This window comes from Prionailurus bengalensis, chromosome F2 (genome assembly GCF_016509475.1).
Source record: "Prionailurus bengalensis isolate Pbe53 chromosome F2, Fcat_Pben_1.1_paternal_pri, whole genome shotgun sequence".
Taxonomy (NCBI): Eukaryota; Metazoa; Chordata; class Mammalia; order Carnivora; family Felidae; genus Prionailurus; species Prionailurus bengalensis.
This window is the reverse complement of record NC_057353.1, coordinates 39,910,001-39,931,035: the sequence shown is the minus strand read 5'-3', so window position 1 is coordinate 39,931,035 and position 21,035 is coordinate 39,910,001. Positions and strand designations below refer to the sequence as shown.

At 33.1% G+C, this 21,035-nt stretch overlaps 1 protein-coding gene across 6 annotated transcripts in view; it reads left to right on the top strand.

Annotated features, from left to right (window-relative positions):
- Positions 1 to 21,035, top strand: part of TRIQK (triple QxxK/R motif containing) — a 139,502-nt gene that overhangs the window by 9,656 nt on the left and 108,811 nt on the right. For 3 of the 6 annotated variants that reach the window (XR_006300506.1, XM_043601360.1, XM_043601359.1), the window contains exons 2-3: positions 2,518 to 2,677; positions 4,378 to 4,553. The exons of 1 other annotated variant lie outside the window; for it this stretch is intronic. Coding sequence is in view for 2 of the 5 variants with exons in the window: in XM_043601360.1 (XP_043457295.1) it covers positions 4,503 to 4,553 (51 nt within the window). In the remaining 3 variants the exon portion in view is untranslated. The remainder of the gene's footprint in view (positions 1 to 2,517; positions 2,678 to 4,377; positions 4,554 to 21,035) is intronic. 2 more of the 6 variants (XM_043601362.1, XM_043601361.1) reach the window with 1 other exon arrangement.

The following is a 21,035-nucleotide window of genomic DNA, read 5'->3' as shown; positions in this document are numbered from 1 at the left end:
TATTTATTTTTTTATTTTAATTTTACTTTTTATTTTTTGGCCCATTTTAGATAAGAACTATATATATTATTATACTTTTTCATTTTAGCAACAACTTTATTGAGATATAATTCAGAACCATTAAATTTATTTTTTAAGTGTACAAGTCAGTAGTTTCTTGGATATTCACAGAGTTGTGCAACCATCACCACTATCTAATTTTAAAATGTTTAAATAACCTCAAAAAGAAACCCTGTACCCGTTATCAGTCATGCCCCATCTCTTTTGCTCTCACTTTCAGCCGCCCTATATAACTGTTAATTTGTCTTCTATCTCTATAGATTTTCTCATTCTGGACACTTACTGTAAGGTGAACAATAGGAATAATGTATTAATTGGACTTTTGTGACTGGCTTCTTTCACTTAGCGTAATGTTTTCAAGGTTCACCGTGGGCTAACCATGGAGTTACCATGGGGTAACACGTAGTAATATTTCATTCTTTTTTATGGTGGAATAATATTCCATTGTATGGTTATACCACGTTTTATTTATCTACTCATCATGGATTGTTTCCACTTTTTGACTATAAGAATATTGCTGCTATGAACATTCACGTATAAGTTTTTATATGGACATGATGTATGTTTTCATTTCCCTTGGGCAAATACGTAGGAGTGGGATTGCTGGATCGTATGGTTACTCTAAGATTTTTTGAGGAACTGCCTGTTTTCCAAGACCGGTTTACTTTCCCACCAGCAATATATGAAGGTCTAGTTCATATCCTCACCAATACTTCTTAATATCTGTCTAGTGAAGTGGTATCTCATTGTATCTCTTTTGATTTGAATTTCTCTAGTGACTAATGAAATTTAGCATCTTTTCATGTGCTTATTGACAGTTTGTTTTTGTTCTGAAGAAATCTCTATTTAAATCCTTTGCCCTTTTTAAAATTGGATTATTTGCATTTTTACTCTTGAGTAGTAAGAGTTCTTCATTAGTCTGGATATAAGACCCGTGTCAGATATATGATTTGCAAATATTTTCTCCCATTCTGTTGGTTGTCTTTTCACTTTCTTGATTATGTACTTTGGAACACAAAAGTTTTTATTTATTCTGATGAAGTCCAATGTACCTGTTTTTTGTTGTTGTTGCTTGTATGTTTGGTGTTGTATCTAAGAAACTATTGCCCAACCCATGGTCATGAAGTTTTACTCCTCTGTTTTCTTCTATTTTATTTTTTTTTCTTCTATTATTTCTTATATTATTATTTTTCTTCTATTTTATTATTTCAGTATTTGCATCTAGGTCTGTGATTCATTTGAGTTAATTTTTGTGTATAGTATGAAGCAGAACTTCAGTTTTATTCTTTTGCAGTACCATTTTTTTTTAAACACTGTGTTTTCAGGGGTGCCTGGGTGGCTCAGTTGGTGAAGTGTCCAACTTTGGTTCAGGTCATGATCTCACAGTTTGTGGGTTGGAGCCCTGCGTCAGGCTTTGTGCTGACAACTCAGAGTCTGAATCCTGATTCAGATTCTGTTTCCCCTCTTTCTCTGTCCCTCCCCCGCTCATGCTCTGTCTCTCTGTCTCTCTCTCTCAAAAATAACATTAACATTTTTTAAAATAAAAATAAAAAATAATGTGCTTTCATATTTTCATGTTGACCTGGATTATTATCACTATTTAAAACATCCTCAACATTGAAAGCTATTTTTAATGATATGATTAGAATTAGTGAAACTTGTGTTCTCAAATACTTGGGGTTAAATTTTGAGTTGGTTTTATTATTATGAGTGGTTTGGAACCATTTAAACTTGATACTCTTATATATATGAGCAATTGTGACATAAAACTAGAGATGAGTTCAGTGCCTGGCACATAACAGATATTCAGTAAATATCTGTTGAAAAAAAAATGAATAAATCATATGTTATTTGTTTTCTTTGTTGCTTTTTAATGGGCATTTAGTTTAGAAAGTAACATCTAATATTTATGGTTTTATTAAATTATTTTTATATTTTTTAAAAATTATTTTTATAGGTTAACTCTGTACAAATTGCAATAACAGAGAACAAATTAAAATTGGTCTCTTTGCACACATATTCAACTCTAAAATATAGTGAACACATCTCTCACTACTTTTCAGATAATCATCATACAATGAATGAACCATTCTTAAAGTGTGGTCTGTAGAAATAATGTTACTATTTATTACAGTGGAAAGGGGGTCTTTAAATATATTTGAGACACGCTGGGTCAAGTAAGTTTAAAAAGATTTTCCTATTACACAACTTCTCAGGACCTTTTTTTTTTTTTTTTTTTTTTTTTAGAAGGTATGCCTTGTGAAAAAGAGGCATAGTATGGAACATTTTTCTGAGTATATTTGACCAGAGAAGCTTAATTCAATTGAATCTATAACAGACTTAGCAAACCAAGAAACACTTCTTGGAAAATGCTACCACAGTGTTTTTATTTTGTGGGCATTAGGGCACTGGAGATCATCTGTTTAATATTTCCATATACTCTACTTTGAATTCCAGTAAGAAAAAGCAACCAAGAACATTGTTATTGGTATCTGGAATTGAATTTGCCAGGAATGCAAGCACGGCTTCTTCAGTAAAGATCTTGCCTTTGGAAACATCTTACCCCTTGGCAGCTCTCCAGAGTTCGGACTTAGCAGCATCAAGGACACAACACAAGGTGTGTTTATTTGATCTAACATTTGGCAAAAGGTGTTTTGACTTGTGGTTTGTTTTCTTTCACTTGTTTTCCTTGTTTTGGTTTGTTTGCTTCTGGCAATGAACTTGAGTTTGGAAGGTAGTCTTTCTTATGGAAGGCAGTATTACAATAGGGGAATGTTTTTACTTATATTTATTTTGTGGTATTTGGGCAAATCCAAGTAAATAAAGCAAGATCCATAGAACTATAAATCTGTATCTGAAATCTTTTTTGAATCATTTGTTATCATTAATTATCTTTTAGGATTTGTTTCTACATTAAATATTTGATATCTCTTGATGTTTGGTACTCTGTGATACTTTGGTACGTTACTATATTTTGGTAATCATGTAGGGATCATAATCAGTGTCCCTGCATAGTAAGTAATGAACAGATTAAGATCATCATAAAATGTCGTTCAATGTCAGTTTTAATCTTTCTTGATTAATTGGTATATCCTCTTTTTGCCTGTTTTGTGGGAAGAGGAAGTATGTTATAGAATCAAAGAATGTGGGCCCCCGTTATATCTCCGACCTTATCTTCTGCTGTCCTCTTCCACCTCGTCCTCTGCTCAGAACTTTTCAATGACTCTCTATTTCACTCAAGATAAAAGCTAAAGCTCTTAAACTGGCCTATATGTCTCTACAAGAGATGGTTCCTTGTTACTGCTCTAATCGCATCTCTAATGACTCACTTGCTCAGCCATACTGGCTCCTTTGTTGTTTGTTTGTTTTTTTTTTAATTTTTTTTTTTCAACGTTTATTTATTTTTGGGACAGAGAAAGACAGAGCATGAACGGGGGAGGGGCAGAGAGAGAGGGAGACACAGAATTGGAAACAGGCTCCAGGCTCTGAGCCATCAGCCCAGAGCCCGACGCGGGGCTCGAAGTCACGGACCGCGAGATCGTGACCTGGCTGAAGTCGGACGCTTAACCGACTGCGCCACCCAGGCGCCCCTCCTTTGTTGTTTTTTGAACATGCCAGGCATGTTCCCATCTCAGGGTTTATACTATTCTCTCTACTGAATTGCTCTTCCCTGGATATCTTCATAGCCAACTTATTCACTTTCCTTTGGGTCTTTATTAAAAGATCGTCTTCTAAATGAGATCTTACCTGGTCACCATCTAAATATCCCTGCTCTATATTTTCTACTTAGCATTTATCACTATCTAATGAACTATATATTTTATACTTATTTGTCTTGCTTATTGTCATTGTCCTTCACAAGAATATTAGTTCCTACGAGGGCAGGTATTTTTGTTTTCTCTGGGTTTGCTCTATCTGTAGCAACTAGAGTAGTCCTTTGTCCTCGATGAGTGAATTAATGAAAGAGCGGTTAATTCAGCAAACATTTTTTAAGCACTTATCATGAGCGAAGCACTATGCTAATTGGTGACAAAACAGAGATGAAATACACAGTTCCTGCCCTCAGAAGTACTGTTGGAAGGGATATAGATGGTTACAGCAGCCATCTCACTACAGTGTTGTGTTATGGTAAGAGTATGAATACGATACTGTCTGCATTTGGAGAAACAGCATTTGAATCAGACTGTGTTGGGCTCATGGAAGGCTTGCTGGAAAAGGAACGTTTTGTATCAGCCAGAATAGCCTGGGTTATGCTGTAGGAACAAACAAGCCCAATTCACAGTGTCTTAACTCAACAAATGTTTCTTTCTCACACAGACTACACATCCAAAACGTGTTGGTAGGAAAGCTCATGTACTTCCATGACCCAGATGCAGCAATGGGAAGAGAGTGGCTAATTATGCAGTGACACATTGGTCATAACAAATTTCAAAAGGGGGACTATGAAGTGCAATATTGTCTCTACCCAGAGGGAAAGGAGATTTGGAAGATATGTGAGTAGAATTAATGACTGCTATACCTTTCTACTGTTTTAAAGGAGTATAAGATGTCCAGGTAAAGAAGTATCTGAAAGCATTTTCAGACAAAGGAAGAGCATGGGCAAAGGCAGTAAGCTGTTATGTAGTGTGACAATTTCAAGGAACTGTATGCAATTCAAAGTGTTGGTGTTGGATTAAGACAGGTAAAGAGTTTGGAAGGAGAACAGGGGTCAGAATATACCAAACTATGGAATTAGAACTCCATCCTAAAGGACACCGGGAAGCACTGAATGATATAATATACTTCAGGGGATTTTCTTGATTAAACTTAATTTATGAAAGATTATGCTGGAAGCAGTGTGGGAGATAGTTTGAGGGAAGCAAGACCAGAGACAACGAGACCAGTAATGATACTAATGCAGTAATGCTGGTGAGATGCCTGATGAAGGCAATGATGGAAGAAATGGTAAAAGAGGGGAACAAAAGGTAAAAAGGCAGGAAAAGTATATACATGGGGGTGGACTCCAGGGCACCGGGGGAGCCTTGGTACAACACACTTCTTACACTGAGGCTATAGTAGAGGTAATGACCTGACAGTGTTTTTACCTTAGCACGTGTGTGTGGATTTACGTGTGTTTGGTGTGTGTATCAATGTGTATGTTGGTGTGTGAGTGAGCTAGAGCAAGCTTGCAAGTGAGTGATTCTTACCTAGTGGTCTGTATTTTCTTTGTGACTTGGGAAATAAGCTCATATGCGTAGAATAAAATGAAGGGGGATAGAAGACTTCAGGAGAGCCCTGCAGGTTGTAATGGCTACTGAGTCAGATGGGACATACCGTTGACTTGGGGGAGAGAAGTTCCTGGAAGTGTTATGCACTTATAACAAATTAGATTATATATTTTACTGTAAAAATTGCTTTGGGAATTTTCCAGTTTCTTTTTCTTTAAATTGTTTAGAGATCAGTAATAACTCAAAAATGTACACTTTAAAAGACATTTGTGTATGCTGCTTCCATTAAAGGGACTCATGAGATATAATCTAGCTCTAGCCCTCAAATTTTGGTTAACATGATAATACGGACCCAATCACTTCATAACAGAGGGAATAAAAATTTCTAAAACTAATGAGGTAGTTATCCAGTGCTTTTATGGGATCATTCTTTTATGCTAGATTTTCAAATAAAGTACTATAATGCGACAGTGAATTTTAAATTTTGAAAAGAAGTAGAGAAAGTATTAGAATATTTGTGATATTTTTTAAAGAAGTTTTCAGAAGATGTCATTTGGAATGTACTATAATTTAAAGGATATTCTAAAATCATGTTTCTTGTTTGCCATTGTGTATTAAACCCATGGTTAAAATATTTGGGATGTTACATTTATTATTGCAAATGAAAGTTTTAAGACCTTGATGGCAGAGCTAGTTTTATCTAATATCAAACTACTGCTCTAAGGAACATACTCAGCTGCTCAATGCATGTCGTGGAGAAAAATGTAAACATTTAGTACAACTCCTGAGGAGAGAATAACAAAGAAGTGATGGAAAAGTTGACCTGAAAAGATTCTTTTCTTAGACTGAAGGGTAATTTAGAACTCTTGACAAAGACTAGAGATACAGTTATCAGTTTTAAAACTGAGGACTAGTATTTAAGCTTTTGTTTGTTTGTTTAGAATTCTTCCATTGTAGAAAGTATTTTTGAGTACTCATTATGTGCATATACCGTAAGCATGAAATTGGTACTCTCTTAATCCAGAATTTCCAATATTTTCTGACAAAAAGACAGCATATGTAATTTGGCATCTTAAAAGTTGTCCAAAGATACTTTTGTTGGAGCCACTTAGCTGATAATAGAAGATGGTTAGGAGACCAAGTAATGGCAGAAAGTGTACAGTTTCTATGTAATTAAATTAGTACAGACATAGTATATTCTTAGACCATTCTTGTACTCTGAGAACTTAACTATAAGGGAGCTCATTGACTTTTTAAATGAATGTGAGGTCATCAAGTTCGGGTTGTTTTTTGTTTATAAAAACCATTTGGACTGTGAGGTACCTCAACAGCAAGTAACTGATTAAACCAGCATGACATAATGATACTAATAACATTTCATGAACACTTACTATGTGAGAAGCACCATGTTAAGTACTTTATATATTTAGCTCTTTAATTTACTGCTTACAACAGCCATGTGGGATAGGTATTCTTACTGTGTCCACTTTAAAAATCGTAAATGAGTTTAGCTTGGTAAACAACTAAAAAATGATTGAACCAGAGGGAAATGAGTTAAAGTAGAGAAAAGTTAACACTCATATTCCTATAAGAGATAGAGAATGCATAGTAATATTTTAAAACTCAAAGCATTTTTATGTGTTTACAGTAACTAACAATAAAGTGTGGATGATTTAAGCTAATGTAATAGTGTTTTGAAAAATATTTACTCAAAAACATGTATTGAGTGCCTGCTGTGTACCGCATTCTTCTAATCGTTACAGGTTTTTAGTTATAAAAACAAATATCCCTGCTCTTGTGGTACTATGTTCTAGTGGAGGGAATTCAGAAAATAAACAGTAGGGTAGATTTAATATGAAAAAGTCTTTTTTAATATTTTTAAGTAGTTGATAGATCTAAGGTAAGATAACTTTTCTGTTGCAGTACTGGTAACCTGATAGTTTATATCATTTTGTAGTGCCTACGTCAAATCATGGAAAGGATGAAATATTGATTATTTAAAATGATTGTTTATTTTAAATAATTAATTTGAGATTAAATGTTATTGACCATTACTTTGAAGACATATCTTTCCCTCCTCCCTCCTTGCACACTGAGGATGCATCATTCCAAGAAAGCAATTAAATGTCATTTGTCATTTGTAAAAGAACTTTGTTTTGCATAATTACAGACCTGGGTGGTCCATGGTTAAAATGGAATGAAAGTGAATTAAAAAAAAAAAAGACTTAAGACATTTTTTCCTATGAAGGACACATTTAAGTGCAGTCTTAGCACCTTAAAATAACTGCAAATGCTCATGATTGAAGATTCAATTTTGCTCTTTTTGTTCAGCTATATCAGTGTGCCTTTATGTGTGTATGAGAAAAAGAGGAAGGCAGAGAATAAATATGAGAAGGAGAATGAATTATGCCAGGGCTCCCCAGGTGCCTTTGTTACAGTAGCTTTTCAGAATCCTTACCACTGTAATTCTAGGAATTGACTAAACACTTACATATATTGTTAAAATAGAGGATGCCATTTCTCTCGGTCTTGGGTTTCTTCTCCTTTCTCTCCAGCGATCTTAGTGTGGCTATACAGGATATTCCTTTATGTACGTACACGTCTCTAGTAGACCACTCTGAACCGCTCTATTCGGTAGGCCATCTTTCATTAATTCTTTCTTATGAATGCTTTAAGGAGTTAAATAATGGATACGGTTTATGGACTTCATTATTGAAGTAGTAATGATGTGGTACAGTAAAAAATTAAAATGTTCAATCACAAGGTCGTTAACAAAGAATGAAAAATAATTAAGGGCAAAAGAAGAAAAAAAAGGTTTTAAGATAAAATCCAAACTCGTTGAGAGAAGCATTGGAAAGATTTTGCAGAGGATAGAATCTGTATTAAAAGAAGAGTCCAGTTCTGTTAGTAACTAGATTTTTGTGCTGGAAGAGATAACATGAAAGTCTTTGGAACAGGCTGTAAAAAGGTTTTGGAAAAAGTAGAGGTAACAAAAGTAGCAAATGTAGTTTAAAAATGAACAGTAAGGAATGTAATGCATTAAGGAGAGATATGGCCTCATCAGAAATTGTGATTATAGCCAATAATATGAAAAAGTTTGGGAACATTTTTTTCTTTATTAATTGATTTAGGCATTTTATTCATAGACTAAGAGTTGTTTATGTTCATGAAATCCTATCTTCTGATCTGAGCTAAACAGGGCAAGTTTGAAGGCAGGGGCTCAGAGCTGTCCATAGCCTTTTTACTACATTCATTTTTACATGCCTTATTTGAAAGAGAATGTCCTAGTTTATGATTTTCATATTTTTTTCCCTTTTAGAAAGAGGCAGATGGTATGAAAACTGGACTCCCTTATTTAAAGGGAATGTTGATATTTATAACCAAGCTTATCTCCAGCAAGATTTGTTTTTTGCAGCTGTTCCAGGTTGGAAAAAAAATATTATATTAAAGCCCTGGCTTGTTTTTCTTTCCATATTTAGGGGGGGGGGAATCTTCAGAATGTGAAAAAGTGATGTTTGATTTTAAACATGAATGCAATGTAAACTGTGATTTTTTCCTTCTATATGTGAATTTTCTGTTTGTATGCTGTGATGATATTACTCTTTTTGTTTCACTGATCTATTTCCTAGATACATCACACTTGAAAAATAATTTACTCATCATTTTCATATCATCAAAGTATTCTAGGAAGTAGAGTAGGTTTTTATTAAGTTAGCCTATGTTATTGAACAAACCATTTTCTAATTTTCCGTTTTGCTATTTTAGTCATTTTCTTTCTGCCCAGGACATCTTTTTCATTAAGGTGTGTGTTTTTTTTAAATAGTTATGTTATTTGCCAGCAGATATATTTTTTTCTTTTATATTTTCTAGTTTTTGCTTCCATTTTTAAATATAAATGCTGCTAGACATTTCCCTGGACGTATTTTAGGAAGTTTTTAAAACCAATTTAATAATTAATTTTATTTTATACTCTAAACTTAATACATGGAGCTATCTCTTTGGGCACATGATAACACTAAATGGATATCTATGCTTGTACACACATAAAATCTTTGCACATGTTTGTTCAGCATATGCACCCACACATACACAGTTTTTCAGAGTCTTTTTGTTGTAAATATATTGATTTATTGTGAATAAATGTGATTATTGATTTATGTAGAGATAACTTACACAACTTCCTTGTCAAATTAAAGCAAGACCCACTATTTATCTTCTTGAATATGAAATTTTTGCAAATCATGATTATGTCAGACATATATTTTTTCTTTTTAATAATTGAAACTAAAACTTTTATTTAAAAATTTTCATTGCCTCTATAGCATTTACAGTTAAACTATTTTAACATCATGAAGACCAACATATTGCTTAAATCTTTGAAATAAACCATTACTAGTAGCAACCAATTTATTTTCAGAGAGTTTCTGATTCCTGAGTAAGCCCTTTAAACTTCAGTCTTCAGTTCACAAAATCATCACTCTCCCTTTTTAATCGCATAGAACGTGAGTACCTGTAATTGATTTTATGAATTCAGTTTATTACACATCTTTTATTCTTCCTTTATTCTTTATACAGTTAAAAGTGTTAAGTGAAGGATATGGGAATTCTTTGTTGGTGCATCCTTTCTATCTTTTCATAAGGAATGCTTTTCATGCTAGTATGACAGTTCATTGCACACATGCCATTCTTTCCTTGCATGAGTGTTCCTAAGGTGGCCTTCGTAAAAATTTAAATACAACTCGCAAAATTAAGAAACAAATTGACATGAAACACAGTGAAAGCTGCTAGCATTCTATTGCTTGTGTTCTCACCTTGAACAAAGCAAGTGATTCCATAGAAAGTATGAAACTATACCAATAAACATCACATATGTCACTATCCCTGGTTTTCTTTGTATTGCTGCATGGTCCCAATGTATACCTATATGAATGAGCATTTAAGGACCATGTGACTGGGGTTGCCTATATTCATTTTCTACTTCTTTTTAACCAGAAGATCCAAAGTACATGTTTTCCAAATTATTTGAAAAGAATAAAGATGAAAAGATGTTTTTTCAATCAGTACCTTATATATCTGAATGACATGTGAGTTCGGATACAAAGAGCTGGGGCAGAAATAAAATAAACTCCTTTATTATAAGACATGGCTGAAGGAGAAGCTATATTTAATCATATGATTATAGAAGTAATAATGTATAAAAGAAAATGAAATGAGATATATTTAGAAACTATATTAAAATAATTGCATTTTTTAATTCAGAAAACATTTATGTATTTCCTTTGCTTTGTGGCCTTTGGTTATGAACATCAGTGAATATTATTCTGTTTGTTCATGGCGCAAATAGCAAACTGCTGACAATAATCTGTCTCTTTTGGAAATATCCTTCTGGAGTACTTGATTCAGAGGTAAATGTTAACTTATCTGAAGAAGGATTTTATCAACACTGTTGAAAATTGGCCAGTGGGAAAGATACCACTTGTAGAGTACTAATGCCATAGTAGAATAACAACTGATTCTAATATAGAAACCATTAAAATATATGTTAATATTGCGACATTTTTACTTACTAATAAGAATATAGTTTAGGAGAGCATATAACAAAATTTACCATTCTTTTGTCTTTAAAAATAATTACTAGTAATAACCTGCATAGCTATGTTTAACTGATTAAATAATCTAGATATTAGATGACCTGTTTCCAGGTATGTATTAGTTTTAATTTTTTTTAATGTTTATTTTGAGAGACAGAGACAGAGAGAGAGGGAGAGAGCATGAGTGGGGGAGGGGCAGAGAGAGAGAGGGAGACACAGAATCTGAAGCAGGTTTCAGGCTCTGAGCTGTCAGCACAGAGCCAGACGCGGGGCTCGAACCCATGAACAGCAAGATCATGACGTGAGCTGAAGTCGGACACTTAACTGACTGAGCCATCCAGGTGCCCCTATATATTAATTAGTTTTATATTGCTGCATTAAAAATTACCATAAACTTCATGGCTTAAAGCAACAACCATTTATTAGGTCCCTATTTTGTAGATCAGAAGTCCAGTGCAGCCTTGACAGGGTTCTCTGCTCAGGGTATTGCAAACTTGAAACCAAATGCCAACCAGATGTTCAAGGCTTTGTGAAAGAATCCGCTTCTAAACTTATATAGGTTTTTGGCCGAATTTAGTTTCTTGTGGTTGTAGGACTGAAGTCCTCATTTCCTCCTTAGTTGACTGACCTCCTTCAGGCGACTCATATTTCTTGCCAGGTGGCTTCATCCAGCGGTGGAGAATTTCTCAGGCATCAAATCCCTTTTAATTTGAATCTCTTTGACTTCTTTGACTTTGACCTCTAAACCAAGATTTAAAGTGGTCATATTATTAGACGACTCCCACTTTGATAATATCCCTATTTTAAAGTCAACTGATACAGATATTAATTAAATCGGTGAAACCTCTTTTGTCATTTAATGTAACATAATCATAAGAGTTATATTTCATCATGCTCACAGATTCCACCCGTACACAGACTTTGATTTACTAAGTGCTCCAAGGTCACTTCATTATTTTTACAGCTAATATCAGGTCTTTCTTGCTGTATCCACTTAACATTTTTGTATTTACATTTGACATACCACTTCCTATGTCTCTGCCACTATTTTCATAGATGTTTCTTATCTGGGTTTAGAACAGGATAGACATAAAGAACTCACACACTGAGATTTATATTTTTAAAAAGCAGCTTATGAATTTCTAGGCAGAGTTACTCTGCGTCTCCATTGTACATTCAAAACTGTTTTGAGAAAACATGGAGTATCCCAGTTAATTGCAAAAAGCTGTAATATATTTAGGAATCGATGTGACAGAAATTTAGTAATGAATTTTCATATAGGCTCATCAGACAACAGAGTTTGAGGTACAGGTTAAACTTGGGTGCAATACTAGGGGGACGTGAGTAAGTGAGAAATGTTAAAAAAAAAAAAAAGAAAAACAGTAGATAAGAAAGACAAATGCAAGGTGGTTACTTAAGCTGGCCACAGCCGCATAAGAAAACGTAGACTTTTGTTTATTCAAGTGGTTAATCTCCAGACATGCTATACAAAACCAATTACAGTTGACCCTCGAACAATGTAGATTTGAACTGTGCATTTCAAATATGTGGATTTCTTTCAATAAATACAGTATAGTATTTTCTCTAGCTTACTTTATTGTAAAAATATATAATGCATATAACATGCAAAATACGTGTTGACTGTGTTATTGGCGAGGCTTCCAGTCCACAGTGGACTATTAGTAGTTAAGTTTTGGAGGAATTAAAGGCTATCCATGGATTTTTGACTCTGTGATGGTTTGGCACACCTAACCCCCATGCTGCTCAAAGGTGAACTGTAGCTGAACTGAGGAAGAGAAAGCAATTTATCTGCCAGCCTCTTCCCATCTTTTGTTTCTCATTGGTCAAAGCTCACCTTTGACAGTATGCTACTGTCCTTGTACTTTTAAGATTGTTGTTGGGGAAACTCTCACACTGTGTGCTCTCAGGCTTCATTGTAATCTTGGAATTGGTGAGGAGCCAGGCTTCCTGTGGGTGTTGGAGTTGGTAGGTATTCCTGTGAATGTGGATGTGGTAGTGGAAGTTGTGCTTTCACCTTCACACCCAGAGGAAGCCAAAGTGAGCTGAAGGTAATGGTTGGTGTTGTCCACTGGGCAAGTGATTGAGGCTATCGTAGTCAGTGAATCTGGGCAAGTGCATAAATTGGGTCTAACAGAGGTAAATTTATAGTGATTGCGTCTGGCTAACTGCTTTAAAGATTCTTTATCATATGTAAATGCACCTAGGCCACAGTTTGAACTCATTAAATGTTTATGAAGTTTAATTTTTAAGTAATGTGATGGTCTTGATTCTTAGAACCTCTTCAAAACTTAGGTTGTTTTATGGATGGGGAAATAATTCAAGCATAATTAACATGAGGAACAATAAATATCAGTCCTTTGCATACTTCTGTTTTATTGAGTTCTAGAGTTATACTGAGAAGCATTGATCTTGTGGATGTGTTGCTTTTCAAATATGAGTATTGAACCAGATTGGTATTCTTTACTAGTGTAGACAAAAGCTAACTGTCTAAATTTCACACAATTATAGCAGACTTCAGATTAATGCTTACATGGTCTTCTTAGAAAAAGATTTTGTTATTATTTATTTTGTTGTAATTGTTTGCAAGATCAGGGTAGGATAGAACTTAGGTAGGCTAGTTGAACTGTCCAAAGAACCCTAACCAGGATAACACAGACAGCAAAGCCCATCAAAATTAAATTGCTGAAAACAGTGATAAAAGAAATCTAAAATAGTCAAAGCAGGGGATGCATATGAAGTAAAGAAAAAAAATAAATTTGAAGAGTGTTCTTCAATATTGTTCCAACCAGAAGACTAAGGAGTGGCATCTGTTAAGTATTGAAAGAAAATAGAATTCTATACCCAGCAAAAATATTCTTCAAGCATGAAGGACAAAACAAATACTTCTTTATCAAAAAACAAAATAAAACAAAACAGCTGAGACAATTCATTGCCACAAATTTGCACTACAAGAAATGTTAAAGTAAGTTCTTCAGGAAAAAGGAAAATGAAATAATCAATTTATACAATGAATAAAGAGAACTGGAAATAGTAAATATGTCAGTAAATATGAAAAACATTTTTCTCATTTTTAAAAATTTTAAAAATATACTTGATTGCTTAAAGCCAGTATATTGGCTCTGACTTATGTATTATACGTGTAGATGTAATGCATGACAATAATAGCCCAAAGGACTGGGGAAGGGGAATGGAAGCTTACTGTTGTATGCAATATGTAATGTAGTAGAAGATTATTTGAAGCTAGACAGTGATAAGCAATTTATATACATAAAAAATGCAAGAGTGACCACTAGAACTGCAAAACAAAGAAGAATAACTACAGATTAAAAGTGAAGATACAGTAGAATACTAAAATATGTTCAATTAATCCCAAAGAAGCAGGTAAAGAAGAGCAAGGAAAAGAACAGATGGGACAAATAGAAAATAAATTACATAATAGTGGATATAAACACAAACACAATTCCATTAAACAAAATGATCTTAACACTCCACTTAAAACAAATGTTTTCAGGCTGGGTGAAAAAACAAGACCCAACTATATGCTGTTAACAGATCCAATTAAATATCTCTGTGCAAGAGATCTCAGGTGTATCCGTCTTCCTTGTTTCCACCAGATAACCAAAGAATTTGATGTTTTGATGTTTATTATTAAGAAACATGAAATATATATATATATACACACATATATATAACATTTTTATTATGTATAGGTATTTCCCCTAAATGGTATCAGCTATTTATTTGTATATTTTAAAATGTTACATAAATGTGTTAACACGTGTATCATTGCCCACATATTTTAACTGTATTATATTTCATTGATGAATAAATTGTGGTATATTTACAGGGCTTTGGATTCTTTAAAAAAATTTTTTTTGCTGTTATTAAAAATGTTGCAATGAGTAAGTCTTGTTAGTTTTTTCGTGCACATATAGCATTGTTTCTCTGATTCATATAACTAAGCAGTGGAATTGATGGTTCTGGCATATACATATCTTAAATTTTACTAGATCCTGCCATTGCACTCAGCAAAATACTCATTAATTACTGCTCTTATTTAATTGTAATAATCTGTTCTCTTAAAAAAAGTTCCATGAGTGGTCTTGCATATGTTTTAGAGGTATTCATAGTATTTATAGATATTTAAAAATGTTTATTGCTATAATAATTATGATTTTTGTATATGGACTTTATAAATTGTAACTTTGCTGAGCTCTTACAAAGAATCTTGTACAGATTCTAATAATTTGCATATAGTTTTTCTCTGCCCTTCCCCAGTCGTATTATTTGTGAATAATAACTTTTTTTTTTCCTCTCTAGTTCCCATGTCCTGACTCCCATTATATCATTATAGCATCTGGATTTCTGAGTATAGTGATTATCTTTGTCTTGTTCATGATTTTCACTATTAAGGGCAATCTTTTATTTACCTGTTTGCTACCCATCAACAGAGTAAGAAAGTTCTTTTCTGTTGATATTTCCTTCTTTCCTCTCTTTCTCCTTTCTTTTCTCCCTCCCTGCTTTCTTTTCTTCTTTCTCTCACTCTTTAAGAATCAATGAGTAATGAATATGTTTTTTTTTTTCCTGTATCTGTTGAGGACTTCCAATTTATTTCACCTTAAATCAGTTAACATGGAGAATATTATTAATGCATTATCTAATATTAAACTATCGTTCCATTTTTGTTGTTAGCCAAGCTTTATCGTGGTAAATTTTATTATGATTATGCATACTGGATTTGGTTTCTAATATTATATTTGGGATTTTTATCTCTCTCTTTTTAAGTGAGTTTGGCCTATGATTTCTCATTCTCATAATGTCCTTGCCTTCTTGTCATTATAAGGGTTTATTAGCTTCATTAAATGAGTTGAGAAGTGTTGTACCTTTTTGTTTTTCAAAATAGCTTATCACTTTATGTATCTGATGTAGCTTATTTATATGGATTATCTGTCTCTTGGATGGGTGATAGAACTTACCTGTAAAACTATCCAGTCTTGTTTGTTTTGTTTTTATTTTTAAGGATAGATTTTAATTACTAATTGACTCCATTAAATGACTTTTGTGCTGTTCAATTTTATGCCTCTTGAACCGGTGTTAGAAAAACTGTTTTCTAAGAAATGTTTTATCTTAATTTTTAAATTTATTGACAAGAAGTTTTTTTACAGAATCCTCTTGTTATGTAATAGTAATAGCTGCTGAATGTGTAGTCGGGTTCCCTTATACATTTCTTATACTTTTGTATCTTTTCTCTTGTTCTGTAAGGACAAGAGTTTGCTACTGACAAGAGTTTGCTACATGTTGTTATTTTTCAAAAGATCAGCTTTTGTCTATGTTGATCATTTCATCTCTTTTTTGTCTTTGTTTCCTATTTCATTGTTTATTGCTGTTAGTTTATCATCCCTTGTAATTGAAGGACTTTACTCCTTTTTGTTCTAGTGTTTTCTTTTTAGTTTTTTTTTCAGTCTTTTGTCTATTTTAATTTCTTCTAAGTTTTATGGTAGTTGCATTTTTTGTAACTATTCATTGATGTATAATACATAAAGCAATATGCACATAACACAAGAATGTTGGATGTTCAGTTCTCACAAAATGAATGCTCATGTACACAGAAACCTGATAATTTCTAGGTTGAAGTGTTTCAATCTCGGTAATTCATAACCGTGATAGAATGTAAAGTCTTTTATTGCTTTTTAACTATTTCAAATCTGTATTTTCCATATTTTCACTTCATAGCTTTTCTCTAATTATTTCTTTTTTTGTGTGTGTGTGAAACAATGTGAAACATTTAAAAATGTCAGCTATCAGGCAATACTTTGACATACATCTTCTTAAGTGAAATGCCTTATAAAAGACATTATACATTTGGTAGAATAGGAATTAGGGAATAGGTGATGGGAAATAGAATCTGGTACAAAATAGAATTTATGGTTTTCTCATTTGTGTTTTGGTTCATAGCTGGGATATTTTTTCCTTTATCAATCCATAATTAGAGACACATAAAAATATACTTTTGTATTTTTGTACTTTTCTCTATTTTTATTTATTTACTTGTTTCTACATAATACAATTATGCTAGTAAATAACTCAGCGCTTCTCCCTATTAACATTTTTCCACACTGTTTTCTCAATTTTTAAACTCAATACTTTTTATCATATTTCTTGGGTAGTATAGTTTGGTGGTTTTAAAAATGAGTAATTTGCATCATTATAAATATAAGTTTTAATAACACAATATGTTTGAAAACTACCAATCTGAGAAATCCTTATATTAGTAAAATGGTAATGATATAATCACATGGGACTTCAATATAATGAATGCATTTAATGCAACTTCTATGAAATTGGATGTATAGTAGTTATTTTTATACTTTTGACACTTATTTACTAATAAAGCTATTTTTAGATAAGTCATACAGAATTATGAAGCTATTAGAAACAGAATAACCATAAAGAGCATTCTGATGGTTGCCTTGAGATGTTTATTTCCCCTTATATATTCAAATTAAGTTTACCTCAGTGAACATATCTTTCCTTGGTTCTAAAAGATATCTTTAAAAAGTGTATGTAATATTATTACTGGGCCTCTTTAATTTGTTTCTGGCATTTGTTCCTACGCATGAAAATAATTATAACCTGATACATATGATCAAGTAAACTACCTTTTTAAATTTCAAGGAAATGTAGGAACCACATTAAGAAGGGAGACAGCATGGCTTTGTCAAAATCATTCATCATTCAATCTTTTATTGAAAAGACTTGGCTCAATTAAAGTTTTATATGTTCTGGTCTGGTATATTAACATTGAGTGTTTCTTGGAAACTATCCATGTACCAAACTAGAATTTTATTTTTCAGTTCACTTTTCCTAAAGTGGTTAGCCAGAGAGAGAGAGAGAGAAAAATAAGGACAAATTGAGGTTATTTTGGAAGTTTTAAAAACCTTTTTTTTACTGAAATATATTTGACATACAATGTTATATTCGTTTTACTTGTACAATATAGTGATTTGGCAATTCTGTACAACATGTAGTACTCACCATAAACTGGTGCTATTTGTCACCATATATTGTTACTATAATGCTACTGACTATATTCCCTATGCTGTACTTTTTCTCCCCATGAGTTAATTATTTTATAATTAGAAGTTTGTATCTCTTATTTTGCCCATGCCCCCCACTCCCTTTTTGTTTGCAAGCAACAGTTTGTTCTCTGTATCTGTTTCTTTTTTTTCTGGTTTTTGGTTCATTTGTTTTGTTTTTTTAGATTCCACCTATAAGTTAAATCATATGTTTTGCTCTACCTAGATGGACTTAAGTGACTTGTCACATGATGTTTTTGTTGAATTTGAAAACCTGATTACTTGAAATATATAATACACACTAAAGTGACTAATAATTAGCATAAGTGATCATTGCCATAATGGTAATTGACACAAAACTAAAAGGCAACCTATTCAATGGGAGAAGATATTTGCAAATGACATTACCTCATAAAGAGTTAGTATCAAAGTACATAAAGAACTGATACCAATCATCACCCCCAAAACACATCAGCCAATGAAAACGTGGGCAGAAGACATGAATAGGTATTTCTACAAAGAAGATATCCAGATGGCCAACAGACACATGAAAAGATGCTCAAATCCCTCATCATCAGGGAAATGCAGATCAAAACTACAATGAGATATCATTTTATAACTGCCAGAATGACTAAAATAAAAAACATAGAGAAAGTGTTGGCAAGGATGTGGAGAAATAGGAACCTTCTTGCGCTGTTGGTGAGACTGCAAACTGATATAGCCACTCTGGAAAACAGTGTAAAGGTTTCTCAAAAAGTTAAAAATAGAACTTATCCTATGATCCAGTAATCACACTACTACTGGGTATTTACCCCAAAAATACAAAAACAATAATTCAAAAGGAGACATGCACCCCTATTTTATTGTAGCATTATTTATAATAGCCAAATTATGGAACAACCCAAGTGTCTATCAACTGATGAATGGATAAAGAACATGTAGTATGTATACACATATACATATATACATGTACATACTATGCAATATTATTCAGCCATAAAAAAGAATGAAATCTTGCATTTTCAACAACATGGATGGAACTACATAGTATAGTGGTAAGTGAAATAAGTCAGTCAGAGAAAGAAACAACCTATGTTTTCACTCATATGTGGAATTTAAGAAATAAAACAAGTGAGCAAAGGAAAAAAAAAGAACCCAAGAATCAGACTCTTAATTATAGAGAACAAACGGATGGTTATCACAGGGGAGGTAGATGAGGGCATGGGTGAAATAGGTGATGGGGATTAAAGAGTACACTTATAATGATAAGCACTGAGTAATGTATAGAATTGTTGATTCACTGTGTTGTATACCTAAACTGATATAACACTGTATGTTAATTGTACTGGAATTAAAATAAAAAGTTTAGTAAACAAAAAAACATGAAAATCCAAAATTTTCAAATCTTAGATTAAATGATGAATCACTATATATATACATGTAATTGCATAATATAGATCTTGAATGTTAGCAATTCGATATATGCGATCTATTTCTTTTTTATGTATGAGTACTTATGTATACATAGCATGTAGCTTTTGAAAACATTGAAAACATTTGGTTTTAGTTGTCTGTTTAGAATTCCATTTACCCCTTATCTTCAAAGTACTTTGATTTTATTCCACCAGTTTCTCCTCCTGTATGCAGACATATACTTACGAGAAGTAGACCCCATGGCTGCCTTTAGGGATAGGTCTAGTTTTAAGAGCAGTCTCATTTTTCATGCCACAGAGTGGAAGCACATGTCTGTAAGGCACAAAATAATTTGATCGGCATCTGTGGGTTATTTAATCGATATTAGTGTTACCCTCAATTGGTCTACATCAGCACAGGTTAGTTACTTGGTAGATTTAGTTCAAACAGGCTTTTGTCCATTGTTTCTTAGATGATCTACAAGTTAAAAAATCTTAGGCATTAACTTTTTATTACTGAATATTATACGAAAAATTAAATATGACAAATTTCATGGATGATAATGCTGAGAGGTTTGTCAGTATTGGAGGAGAAAGTTACAAATATAAATGTGGAAAGGGCGAAACTATAGTGAATTGTGTGGCACTTGATTAGAAATTGGAAGCACTGACTTCATGCCAATACATATGTTCCCTAGCTCCGTGCACCAACAAGCTTGGAAACAGCATCACCCCCTTAGCAGTGAACATATCCTGTCCCCTGATCTTGATTTCTAAGAACTATTCCTCACTGAAAGGTAACTGAGCTCATGGCAGTTCCAGGGCAGATTCCAGGGCAGGATCAGGGAAAGTATAAGATGAACCTTGAATATTTTATTGTGCCAGAAAATAGCAAGTGTTTAAAAAATGATGGCAATATGTCAAAAAGACATAAGTCACTTAAAGGATCTTCCACTGGCCAAATCCAGGACAATTTGAGCATCAAAATAAACATATGATAGAAATGAATTTTAACCAATTGAATAAAACAGTAATACGAGTCTATACTGCTATAAACACAAAAATGAATAAATAAATGAGAAAAAAAACACTTTTTTATACCATAGAATACCAGTTAAAGTATAAGGAATGATGAAATTAGAAAATATCATTTGACAACTGTATAAGTAATTCAGCACAAAACATCAATAAATGCTAAACTAGTAGTTGAAAATTTGAGGAAGAACAGGATATTTATACAGTTCAAAGTATCCCCCTAACCAAACACTATTTACAAAGAGGAAAAAACTAAATTCACATTGGAGAAGTCAGTGGATTATTGCCTTAATCAAGTGATGAAAGTTAACACCACCAGTTGAGGAAAACATATAATGAGAGGAAAACAGTATCACTTCTGTGATATTCTTGTGAGTTTTGCCAGAAAATAAATGGGGACAGGACCTGGGTAAAACAAGGCAGTCATTGGGAGAAAAGAGAAGTTCAGATTGGTCATGTCCAGTTAGAATGATGCTGTATGTGTGATTGAAGAATCCAGAGCTAAGGAAATAGGTCCCTGATCCATAAATTCACAGGATTGAGGTACCCAAGGAGAGCACGTGAGACAGACTGGGGAAGGGTGCATATGAAGATGGTCAAGAAGAAATCAAGAGAGGAAAGGGAGAATTGGAC